The 13,170-nt window shown below is 46.0% G+C and overlaps 1 protein-coding gene across 1 annotated transcript in view; it reads left to right on the plus strand.

Moving 5' to 3' along the window:
• The first annotated feature begins 198 nt into the window (after window positions 1-198).
• Window positions 199-13,170, plus strand: part of prr12b (proline rich 12b) — an 18,306-nt gene continuing 5,334 nt past the window's right edge. The window contains exons 1-6 of the mRNA XM_034894497.1: window positions 199-353; window positions 1,855-2,016; window positions 2,174-6,648; window positions 9,438-9,650; window positions 11,409-11,483; window positions 12,935-13,165. Of these exons, the coding sequence (XP_034750388.1) occupies window positions 1,920-2,016; window positions 2,174-6,648; window positions 9,438-9,650; window positions 11,409-11,483; window positions 12,935-13,165 (5,091 nt within the window). The 5' untranslated portion in view covers window positions 199-353; window positions 1,855-1,919. The remainder of the gene's footprint in view (window positions 354-1,854; window positions 2,017-2,173; window positions 6,649-9,437; window positions 9,651-11,408; window positions 11,484-12,934; window positions 13,166-13,170) is intronic.

The raw sequence follows: 13,170 nt of genomic DNA on the forward strand, positions 1-13,170 counted from the left end.
CTTAGTGGTCCCTAATACTGTATCTGAAGTCTCTTTTATACAGACCTTAGTGGTCCCATAATACTGTATCTGAAGTCTTAGTCCTTAATTGTAATTATTATTTATTATCAGTCCTGTGTGAATCGGGTTTCAGACAGCAGACTTGTAAAGAAGAGCCTGTATAAAATTCCAAACTAATGACCATGTGTTCCTCAGCCTCGTGTATGGGGGCTCCAGGTCGTCCCACCCGGACTCCGAGCTGCTTCACCGGCAGACCTACGGCACCCCCCACCCCCTCCAGGGCTATGCAACGAACCACCACCCAGGGAGCTCCAGACAGGGAGGGGCCTGGGGTCCTGCTGGACGCTCACTTGGTAAGGACTCATTGGCTGGTATATGTGTAGAAATACTGTATTTTTACTGCTTATTGCAGTCTGTAGTATAATAGTATAATAAATACACACGTCTGTCCTGGCCTGCTTATTGAAAACCTAATGTCACTGCAGAGGCATGCCAAACGTGACCTCATACAAAGCTTTTGTACAATAAATATGATTATGGATCAGCCATCTCATCCTTCAGGTTCTTTAGCCATGACAATTGACCATTGTGGTCAAAAATAATAATCGCAATTATTTTTGATTGATACATAGATCTTGATTTTTTACCATGATTGATTTAAAGACTGTATTGCACTTTCACATTGAATTAAAAAAGCAGTGCTTTCACTTCCATGTTTTGCTACAATCCTGCTAATGTTCAAGTCTTTGCATCAAAGCAAGTAGAGCTGGGCCCAAATATTTGACTATTTGTTGGTTGGGTAGGTATTCAGTTTTTAATTGAGGGGTTTGGATATTTTTACATCCATAGTGTAGGGTAACAGGAAGCTCCATCTGTGGAAGTTGCCATTATATTATATATATATATATATAGTATTATAGAGTAGCAATGGTGAAAAATAAGACAAGAGATTTCTTCTTCTTTGTTTGGACCGACAACAAGCAAGAACTGTACTTACTGAAAGTAACATGTGACTACAAGACAGCAGAAAACACAGACTGGGAGTCTGGCTGATGTTACTCTGTGGTTGAAAATCGTGGATGTAGGAGTTCAAAAAACATGGAATAATTTGGAGAAAGAACAACAATGGTTCAATTCAATTCAATTCAATTTTATTTATAGTATCAATTCATAACAAGAGTTATCTCAAGACACTATACAGATAGACCACACTCCAGAATTTACAAGGACCCAACAGTTCTAGTAGTCTCCTCCAGAACAAGCAACAGTGCAACAGTGGCGAGGAAAAACTTCCATTTAGGCAGAAACCTCGGTCAGAGGGGGTGAAAGTAACACCAGGGATGTGGAGCTGGTACTAAAATGGTTGGCACAGTGCTGCATCATGTTTTTCCAGATGCCCCTCCTGTGCTGTGGTGGCATGTGCCAAACAGTAAGAAATAACAGGAAGGGGGCTAAATCTGTAATGTCTCAACCACTTATATTACTTATCTAATATATTTTAAACAGCTGTGCCAATCACAGTGTTGCATGTTGGAAATGGTTCACCAAAGGAGAAGAGGCACCATCCAGATGTCCAGATATAGAAATAATACTATTGTCTGATAGAGCAGACAGGCAGGAAGTTAATGCATTGCTTCTCTGTGTAAAATCTCTGTTTTCTGTTCTCAGTTTTTTTTTCCGCAACACAGTGATCAACTTACAAATTGTGACTCTGTTTTATGCAACAATAAAAGTAGTTCAACATAAAAAAGAAAGATTTGAAAGAAAGGTGTTTTATTGAACTGTTTACATGATGATGGTATGATCTATGATATGATTTAGATGAATTAAGTGAGGCTTGTGGTTTCTCGCCAGGCCTCTCGGGGCTATTTGATGCCAGCCTCCACCATGCCGGCCCCTCTGGTCCTGACCCCTCCGTCATGAATCTGATTTCGGCTCTGGAGTCGCGGGGTCCACAGCCACCCCCCTCTGCTTCCTCCCTCCTCTCTCAGTTTCGCTCTCCCTCATGGCAGACTGGTGAGTTTGAGCCTGTTAGGGCAGTGCTACAAGTCTTCATTTATCATGAGTTCTTTTTACTTTTGTCATACTAAATCATTTGCATTTATTTAATTTGTTCAATTTGAGTAGTGCCCTGTATTTGCCAACGCTGTCTATGTGATGTTGTGTCCTGTAGCCATGCATACACCGGCCCCAGCGGAGCTCTTTCTTTCCGGGGCACTTCCTGGTTCCAGCTCTTTCCCCTCTTCCTCAGCCCTCTCTGCATACCAGCATCCTGGTTCCTTCTCTGGACGATCCTTCACTCCCTCACTATCCCTGCAGGACACGCCTACATTTAGCCCGACTTCCAACAGTTTGCTATCCCCCCATGATCCCCTGCTGCACATCAAAACCCCCTCCCAGGTCAGCTTGGGCTTTGATCGCTTGCTGTCTTCCCAGAGTGCCAACTACCGGGGCTCCCAGGAGCCCCCGGGCCCTCCTCAGACCCAAGCTCCTCCCACCTCCTCCAGTTGCCACCTGTCCCCTTCCCAGTTCAACTTATTGTCCTCCCAGCTCCACAACCAGTCCTCCCAGCTCTATAATGCATCCATGTTCTCTTCCCCAGCAGCCCTGCTGCCCACAGCCCCCCCTCCTCCCCAGCCTCCTCCAGAGAGGACAGCGTCCCGGCAGGACAGCGTGATCAAACATTACCAACGCTCGTCCCCAGCTCAATCCGCAGCACTACCCCCACAGCAATATGTCAGCTGTGGGGGGTCATCAAGCTACCAGCAGATAGCCAGTCACCACCGGCTTACTGGATTGTCCTGCAGTCCTCTGGGGGAGCAGAGCCCATCCTCTGACCCCAAGCCTTCACCACGGTTGGAATCCAAGACTTATCAACCTATTAACCAGACCCCCTACACATCCTCATCCTCCAGCTCCTCATCTGGAACTAAGGCAGCCAAGAGTTCCAGCTCCAGCAGCGGCTACTCCTCTTCAGGCTCAGCATCATCTTCTTCCCGTACTCCACACACTCCACCATCAGCCTCCTCCACTTCGTCCTCCTCTAGCTCCAAGACAAGCACCGGCTCCTTGTCTGCTCCTTCTTGCCAGCAGCCCCCAGCTCAGTCAGCAACTGCCCCACCTTCTTTACCGGTTGTGTCCTCCAACCTTGTTCAACAGCCAGCACCCAAACAATGCCTCTCCAGTTATGGCTCTCCGCCTTTGGCCAAATCCAGCTCAGGCCTACCAGACCAGACCCCTCTTCAGCAACATGCCCAATCCTATTCGCCCAACCCGCCTCCATCTACACACATGACCCAGTCTTATGGAGGCTTTAACTCACCTCATGCCCAGGACCTGAGCTCTGGAGCAGGGGGTACTGGAGGGAAGACCTTCACTGCTACAGCCTCAGGAGGACGCTCGTTTTCTGCAGAGATAGTCTTTGGGGACTCAAGCTTTGGTTCAACCTCTCTTAGGAGAGCAGGCAGTCCTTCCTTAGGGTATGGGAGTGCAGGAGGATCAGCAGTAAGTGGACCTGTATCAGGAGCTGCAGGATCAGGAAGCGGATCTGCTGTGGTTGGTAATGAAGGCAGCAGCTCTTACCACCTGCCTGAGTCTAGTCCCTCGCCCTCCATCAATTCTACTATCGGTCGCACTGGGTTGCACTCTCCTGCCTCTGCTCGCCCTGCACAGTCCCCTGGAGGCTCAGGGGCCACTAAATACTTGTCCACCGGTCTCTCGCCTGCTTTTATGTCCCCTCCACAAGGTTTCCCTGATACACGGCAAGTGCAGAGTCACTCCTACCACACAACACCACCTAAGCCAAAAACGGAGACCAACATGCTGGGAGTTGAGCATTCCCAAGATGAGGAAGAGGATGATGATGATGATTTCCTCATCCACCACTTACTACATTCCCAAGGCTCAACTCCCCATCCTTCCCAGCATCACCCCCCTCCTCATCAATTATCCCAACCGCTTCCACAAGCTAGGGATGGGGAAGGCAAGGGGGTGACCTTTGACATTAACAAGATCTCAGAAGAGCGCTACCACCTTCACAGTGTTATTCGTACCAATAACATCACCAGCAGTTCAGGTCCTGGAACAGCAATTGGTGATGCAACAAGTGGTTTGAACACTCATTTGGAAATGTCACGGAAGGAACAGCAACAGGTCAAATCAGAGTTGACCATATCGAAGTCCACTGCTGGAGGGGTCACTGACTCCCTTTCCCACTCCCATCAACAACAGCATGACTCCTTGGGCTCTGGGGTCCATTATGGAAGAGAGGACCCCTACACAATGCACTCCCATCACACCTCACACTTGTCCTCACACTCTCAGCAACACTCTCAGCATCCCCAAATCCCCCAGCATTCTCGGCACACTCAACACACTGGACACACACAGCACTCCCAAAATACTCAGCATAGCCATCCCCTTTCCCACTCGCACAGCCACCCTCACATGGCGCTGAAGAAGCCTTCAGATGAAAATGACAATGCCTACTTGTGTAACACACCAGATGTGCAGCAGGCTCGACAAAGCCAGGTCCCCCATTCCTTGATGGATTCACCGCAAGACCCTCCCCAGCAAACTCACATGCTGCAATCTGTCCTTTCTCATACCCCTAGCACTAAAATAGACCCCCAGCAAGCCCCTCCTCAGCAGCAGCATCCTTTGAGCCAGCAGGCCATGATGGGTTCAGCTGGAGGAGCAGGGCCTGCCATGGTGGAATCCCACCCACAGAACCAGCCCTCACAGTTGCAACTCCAGCTCCAGACCCAGGTTATAGATACCCACTACAGCCTTGGAGTCCAGCCAAGAGATCAAACCCGAGCCAGTCAGAACTCAGTGTCTCCGCTAGACATGCTAGACCAATCTCTTTCCCGGACGAACAGCAGAGGTAGTGGAGGAGCTCTGGACAGAACAGTAGTTGGGGTGACTGGAGGGGAGGGAGGTGCTGGAGACAGACAAAGACAGCAGCACAGACCAACACCCCACCACCATTCCCAACAATCCGCCTCAGCTCTCCATGACTTCCTCTCTGAACAAGATTTAGGCTTGTCCACCCCCTCCCACCTGCACCACCTCAACCAGCCTCAGGCCCATGCACACCCACATGCCCACCACCAACAGCAAGCACACATTCACCATCAACTGGCACATTCTCAATTAGCTCAACCACACTCCCACCGGATGGCAGCAAACATGGGAACCCCCCAACAACAGCAGCAGCCCCAACAAAGAGAGCCTGAAACTCTGTCCCACTCCCAGTTAGACCAGCTCAAACAGCACCAGTTTCAAACAGTGAGCCCAGTGGGTAAAGTAGGACAAAATCATGGCCCGCAGCAACAGCATCGGTTTGCACCTCTAACATCCATCTGCTTTCCAGACTCGCTTCTACATGATGAAGACCGCACTTTCTTTCCTGAGATGGAGGACATGTTTTGTTCAGCTGATTACAAGTCAAGCTGTGTGGAGAATTCTGGGTCAGGACAGGCTGCTCAAGAAAGCCTTGGCCAGGGCCACGGGCAAGGGCGAGAGGGTATGGAAGCCTTAAAATCAGTAGGTGCTAGAGAGGGCTATGATATGGTTGGTCATCACAGTGATCAAGGCTATGGACATTATTGCCACAGCCTTCCAGGAACAGGAAATGACAATCTACACTTAGACCTTGACTCTACGAAGACCCACGAGCTTCCCTCTACTGTGAATACTGACCAGCTTGGCCTCATCCAGTCCCAAACACCCAATATGGGGATGAGTTCAGCAGATCAAGGGGATGGCTCAATCAACAAGATGATGGGAGCTGTAGGAGTGGGTGGAAGTTCAAATACCGCTGGTCTGACCTCACCTATATTTTGTTGTACTCGACCCAAGAAACTGTTGAAGACCAGCTCATATCATTTGCTTAAACAGCGGCGTGAGCCACAGTCTCTAACAAAGAAAACATATGCACAGGAGTACGAATTTGAGGACGATGAGGATAAAGTTGATGTTCCAGCTGATATTCGCCTAACCAGTCGACGCCTTCCTGACCTACTCCCTGACTTGGTCTCTAGTTGTAGAAAGGCTAGTGGGGTATCAGGAGTAAGTGGGCTCAGTCCACCAATGGGGGACATGGACTTCTGCCACCCCTCCAGCTACTCTTCCCCTGGTCACCCTCCACATATCCTTCCCCACTATGGTCCTAAGAAAAGAGGCAGGAAACCAACTAAACCGAAACGTGAAGGCCCTCCTCGTCCACGAGGTAGACCGCGCATACGTCCTCTTCCAGAGCCTCCCTACTGCAGGGGGCTGATGGGATCAGTGCCTGGAGAAAGTAGGAGGGGTCGTGGGCGTGGACGAGGGCGAGGCAGGAGGGAGGAAGGGTTTGTTGAAATGCATCAAGACATGAACAAAGCACAAAACCTGGCATATCATCAGCAGCAGCAGTTCAGCCAACAGCAGCATCTCCAACAGCATCCACATGACCAACACAGACAGCAGGCAGACCTCCACCAAGCACCGCACCAACAGCAACAGCACCACCTGCATCATCATCAACATCCACAGCAGCAGCATGACTCCTGTCCTCACCTCCAACCGCATCATCAACAGCATCATCATCATCAACAACAACAGCAACCATCCCAGCTGCAGCAAGAGCCAATCACACCTATCAAGGTAAGAGTCACTAGAACTGGACCTGGTCTTAGATTCAGTGTTAATTCGTTGCTGTGTGCATTAAGCTTCAACCCAAATATATCACTCTGAGAATTCTGGGGACAGTTAGGACAGGAATTAGGGTCAACAAATGGACTTAAGCTCTCTAGTAAGTGAAGTAAAAATGAATTTGGTATCTGGATAGATAATGCTTTATTTAATGCTAGAAAGGGGAGCAACAGCAGAATATCCAAATGATTTTTTCTTGTCTTTTTTTTTTTACATTTGGCAGCGGGTTTAATTGATTGAGACAATGAAAATGACTCTTAGCTACATAGCATAAAGGTGCGGCTCTCTTTAAGGTTTAAAAATAGTAAGTCTTTAGTATTGTGCAACTGTTTAAGGATCCCATAAATATATACAATATAGACTCCCTGATGTCCAGGAAATTAGAGAGAGAGAGTGCGATCAATTAGTAGTTCAGGAAGATTGTTTTTAATATTTCATGGTAAAATGCTACAAGCAGCATAGATGAAGATTTTGCATTGCTGGCAGTAAATGGAACAACATACTACGTATCCTATATGTGTGCACACGATACTTTTTTAATGCACTGGCTTGTCACCACTGTGTGATAAATTTCCCTTTGCCAGTTCTGGCCTGACACAAATTAGATCAGCCTGCGAGCCAAGCTGAGCAACAAGCCGTGCTTAGCATTATATGCATTATAGACTAGTGAATATTATTGCTGTGAAACCAAGCCCTGAGTGGTATATTTACTGGCTCATTTTGTAGCTATAATAACAATGATACACACAATGGTCCAGGCAAAGTAGCGTTTTACGACAGACTAATTATAAAAAAATGTTTTGCAGCTTATATCATTTCTAAAAGGTGTCCAGAACAACATACTAAAGTCCTAAGAAATCCTAGTTGAGGAAATATGTTTAATTCTCATCAATCTGAGATGTGTGCCAGTAAGGCCAGGCAACATACACCCCAATGGGGCTATTTTTTTCCTTTACCCCTATCAAAATGAAACTTTACACAACGAAAGTACCCATAAAAAGTAAAAGGGTTTGTATCACAAGTTTCTTTGAAAATGAATTTTGATATGCAAATGAGCTATACACTAATCGAATAGGCCCAAAATACACCCAAATAGGCTTATTTTCTTCCTTTACTCCTACCACAATACAACTTTACATAGTTAAAGTATACATGTAAAGTAACTTGTTTTTGTATTACAAGTTTCTTTTGAAATGAAAATCCACATGAGTTCCACACTTATTGAATATGTCCTGATTTGCATAGGCAGAAGCACCATTCAGACGTATGAATAATACATCTACATCCAATCATCTTACTGCCAACGGGTGACGGCAAAGCTGCTTTAGACCAGCCTAACCTGAAAGCTGCCTGGCCAGGGGTAGAACTCCTGCCGGTGTAGTCCTCAAGGTCACGGAGGCACACAGGCCCCCCCAGCACACGACAAGGTAGCAACAACTAGGGAGTTTTTTTTTATTTTAGTTTAGTTTTTTTTGTTTTTCTTTCTTTCTCAACCTCTGTGGCTTTTGGTTCTGGCCCCCCTTATCAGTTCTTGGTTTGTTCTTCCCCCCTTGCTCGGATTCATATGATAAATCAGGCAGCTGGGAGTTTGTGCAGCTCGTACCACGACATCCTCCACAAACGGCAGTGCAAGGGAGTCCATGTTTTTTGTGCTGCAGTCTTTCTTACAACTACAGCGGGCTACATCTAGTATTTCTGCTGGTGCCGCAGGCTGATCGGTCATTATTGGCATAAATGTCTTAACCAAACATGCCACCCCCAGTCTTTTGGGTCCATACGTTCACTCCCCTCTTTCCACTTCATTATTTGGTAAAAGACCCGAAGACTATGGGACTTTGCAGCTGTTGACGTTGGAGGGAGAGTTTGAGGTTCCACTGGAGATGAGTTGGGAGTTACAATATCACAGAATTGCCTGGATCTCACAATATCCACTGATTCATCTTTTTAGCCCCCATACAGGGATACTAGAGGTTTTTCACCTGTTACAATGATGATGCCTTTTTCCACATTTTCCTGTGATGGCTGAACACCTTATCTTACTTTACTCAGCTTACCTTTTTCAGTGCCTTTCCCTTTCCTATGACTAGCAATTTTATCGTGTTAATGCGTAGATGAACTTACTAAATGGACATGAATGTGTTAGTTATTTTGCCCCGTTTTTTTCTACTTGACTTTATTGCTTCTTGGCCATAAGTCAATTAGGCCTAGTGTTGAGCTCATTTGCATATTTAAAATGTTGCCAAGAAACTAACTACATACATTTTTGTTTACAAGATATCTTACAAAAAAACTAACTTCTAAAACAAAAATGTAACTTTTCACGTATAGTTTCACTGTGTGAGGTTTGATTGGGATAGAAGTAAAGGAAAAAATAAGCCCATTAGGGTGTATTTGGGGCATATTCGATTAGGATATTGCTCATTTGCATACTGAAATTCATTTTCAAAGAAACTTGTATTAAAAATATTTTACTTTTCATTGTTACTTCCATTGTGTAGAGTTTTATTTTGATAGGACTAAATGAAAAAAATCGCTCCATTGGGGTGTATGGTTGCCTGCCCTTACTGGCACACATCACAGACTTATGAAAATTAAACATATTTCCTATAGGATTACTAGGATTTCTTAGGACTTTAGTATTTTGCTGGACACCTCATAGAAATGATCAATGCTGAAAAAAATCTTTTACAATTACTTCTATTTTTTCTGAATGTTTTCCATCCAATCTGTGTGTCTGTCAGATCAAACTGCCCGTCTCGAGCATGCCTCCATCAGAATCGTTGTTGAGGACAGACTCCCTGTCCAGCACCGAGCCAGTTCTGTCTGACGGATCTGTGGGCTCGGCACCCTCTCTGGGCCTGAGTCCTGGACCCAGCGCTCCCATGGACAGCATCAGAAGTGAGGTGAACCAGACTCAAGACAAGATGATGAAGCATCAGCAGAAAGCTGAAGAGGTAAAATAGTTCACAGTGTTGTTCTGACTTTAATATACCAGCTTTATTTGTATAGCACCTTTCAAAACCAATCTACTTTAACAGAGGAAAGAAACGCACATACACACTAATACCTAAATGCAAAAAGAAAGTTAAGTAAAGGGAAGCTGGGGATGATTTGTTGGAATGTGTAGCTCCACCTGCTCCATGTTAATCTCTGATGTGACAACACATCGGCCTCCCCAGTAGTGTTATTGGTCACAGCAGCGGGGAGGAGAGAGCGTTTTAAAGAGGAGGAATCAATCTAAATATGAAAAGATTTGCCACTTGTCTAAATAAGAAAAGCAAAGCTTCTCCACTTATAATAATATCAATGGGATTTTACCGATGCAGTAATGTTGCACCGGTGCACATTTATTAATTTAGTGCATTTTTATGTCCGTGCACCGATGCTCACTGTGACTCTTCCCATCCCTCATGTAGTATCATGTAGGCTGCTTGATGCGCTCTGTCGCTTTCTTCTTGATGTCAGGGTGTGAAGGAGAAGGAGCTGCAAATATGAAGAAGGGCTGCAGAGGACCTGTGCATGACAGCTGGAACTATTTTTCATGTTAGAAGGAAATGAAGTTGCCTCAGCAACAGTAAAATCCGGCCTTCTGTTTCTGCAGTCAGTGTTTAGACCGTGAAGTGACACCTTCCATTTCTGAAATCACTGAGTTAGTCAGCCAGTTAGTGTTTGAGTAGCTCTCCTCTCATTGTGCCAGCTCTGTATTCCGTCATATTGGCTGTTACATTAACCAGGGACTGAGAAGTGCAGACTCAGCTTTAAGCATGTCGGATGGGGTTTACATCTGAAGGACTCAGAAATCAACAAAACCTGGACCTGCATTTAAGACAAACGAAGCAGGGCAGTGGTTAAGAGCTTAGGGCAAAGTGCTGTAGAGACTTGAAGGACTCACAAGATTGTGTATTAAAAAAAATAAAAATCTAACAAGAATTGTCCAACCAAACTTCCCTACCCCCCCATAAATTACGCCTATGCTTGGCATCTGACCTGGACACTGCGTACTGAATCTGTGGCGATAAGACTAGACTCGATACTGTGGAATCTGTACTCCTGCATCATAGAGAGGGTCCCGACATGAACATCCCAGCCTGGTACTGAACACCAAACAGGATGCACAAGGCCATGCAAAGAGTGGTCAGTTCAACCCACAGTAGGTTGCGCCCTACCCTGCCTAGAGGAGATTTACACCAGGTAGGGTAGAAGGTATTTTAGGATGAGGGCAGAACATTTATCTTTGTTTGATCATATTAAAAGTAAAGTTAGGTTTTGCTGTCGCCTTCCCGACTCATTTTTTAACAAAAAAGTCAGAAAGAAAAAGAGAGAGAGAGAGAGAGAGAGAGAGATTTTGGACGAGCCAGCGTCCACAATGAACGGCCAGCTGCAGACTGTGATCACAGTGAGACAACATCTGGGTTTTTTTTAGGACATGGGGTGCACACTGAGCTGCAGAACGGGTCACCTCTACAACAACCGTCAGGCTTGGTCTCAACCTCCAGGCCCACCAGGTTGAGCCCCCCCCAGACTACAAAAGAGGGCAATACAAATAGACCAGATGAAATAATAACAATGACATAATATAGAGACAACAGCAGAATTACATTTTTGAGCTTCCCTTGCAAATTACATTATATGAACTGATTTGATGCCACCCCAGCATGAAATCCTCAAGATAACTGGCGTCTGTGAACATCTTTCTCTAACTGTCAACCCAGGTGACGTGGAAGAAAGAAGTGGACGATCCCCTGGATCCTGAAGCCTGGGCTGCTGTGCACAAGCTCTCCAGTTCAGTAAGTTGCTACAGAAATGGGCAAAGCCACAAGTTTCATATATAATTCATACCTCATCCTTCAAAATTCTGGTAGAGGGTGCAAGACGTTTGTACCTTCTCCCCACCTCAGGTGTGCCAAAGCCTGATACAAAGGTAGCATTTGCCCAGGTATTAATTAATACTAAATGTAATATGATGATGTAGTGGTGTAGTTCAGTAGTTCAGTATGCAAAAACACAGTGTTTTCATTTTCTGTCATGTTCGGAGAGAACGAGGTTATAGTTGACTGACAGCCAGTTCTTTCTGACTGACAAAAGAGAGAGGAGAGAGAAGGCTGTTACCAAGGCAGCTGTTGCCACGGTTACTACAGTGTTCAGTGCAGACGCCTTGCTGCCACCTGCTGTCTGTTCAGCTTGGTTACCTACAGCCTCGTGTCCAGGGCTTGGACTTATTCAAGTGTTAGGCGTGACATTTTAGAGCTGAGCAAGTCCAAACCCTTCTTCATACTTACATATTTAAGATTAAAGGTGCTCTTAAATGCACGGATGAACAATGTTTCAGGGGAATTGTGTCAGTATTTGGAAACTGCAGACACAAAATGTGGCAGACCAGCCAGGAGTCACTCCATCATGATTAGTTTCAGGCATATGTCCCAAAACGTCCACATGTTGAAAAAAAATTCGCCATTTGAAAGAGATTTCACTTGTTATTATCATAAAGCACGTAGAGCTGATACTCCTATATTATTTCATTAATTTAGACAGAAAATAGCCTGCAATTTATTTTAAAGGTCCCATGGCATAAATGTTCACGTTATGAGGTTTTTAACATTAATATGAGTCCCCCCAAACTGCTTATGGCACCCTAGTGGCTAGAAATGGTGATAGGTGTAAACCGAGCCCTGGGTATCCTGCTCTACCTTTGAGAAAATGAAATCTCAGATCGGCCAATCTGGAATCCTCTCCTTATGAGGTCATAAGGGGCAAGGTAACCTCCCCTTTCTCTGCTTTGCCTGTTTAGAGAATTTGCCCCCCCCCCCATGACAGAGAGACATTATGGCTTTCGAATGAGCAAAGTGGCAGTTGGTCAGTGCCACACTCCCACCCACAGCTCGCCCCCCCCCCACCCTCCTCAAAAGCTACAGACTCAGAAATGACACATACTAAGGAAAGCTCATTGTGGGACGGGCTCTAGTGGCTGCCAGTGCCCCATAGTTGTCCCAGGAGTTGGTAAAGAGCAAAGCAGAGGTTAAAGAAGAGGAGATGTTGGACGTCTTCTTCATTCATTCATGCTATGTGTCTGCTGGATGTGTTACCGGGCATCTGGTTGCTAAAATGTCACGTTGCCACCTAGTGGTAAAGGAAAGTCCCTCCTGTTGCTGTTAGGACAGATTAGTCTGGTAGAGTGAGTATGCAGAGGAATACAGACAATGCCCGTGACGATATCATAAAGCTTCTTGCTCTTTTGCAGGCTGAAGAGAAGTCTTTCGACTTCAAACCTGGCTTCATGGCGTCTTTTTTGGACTTCCTGAAGACAGGCAGAAAGCAGCCAGGCCTTGAACAGGAACATGCTGGAGGTGAGCCGGAGTCCTCTCTCAAAGGAGGAATCAGACCCTTATCCCCGTCTCTTCCCCCCCTATCACCAACTCCTCCACAGCAGCAGCCTCCAGGAGCCTTCAGCGAGGGAGGGCAGGGCGGGGGGGCCCA

This window comes from Etheostoma cragini, chromosome 15 (assembly GCF_013103735.1).
Source record: "Etheostoma cragini isolate CJK2018 chromosome 15, CSU_Ecrag_1.0, whole genome shotgun sequence".
Taxonomy (NCBI): Eukaryota; Metazoa; Chordata; class Actinopteri; order Perciformes; family Percidae; genus Etheostoma; species Etheostoma cragini.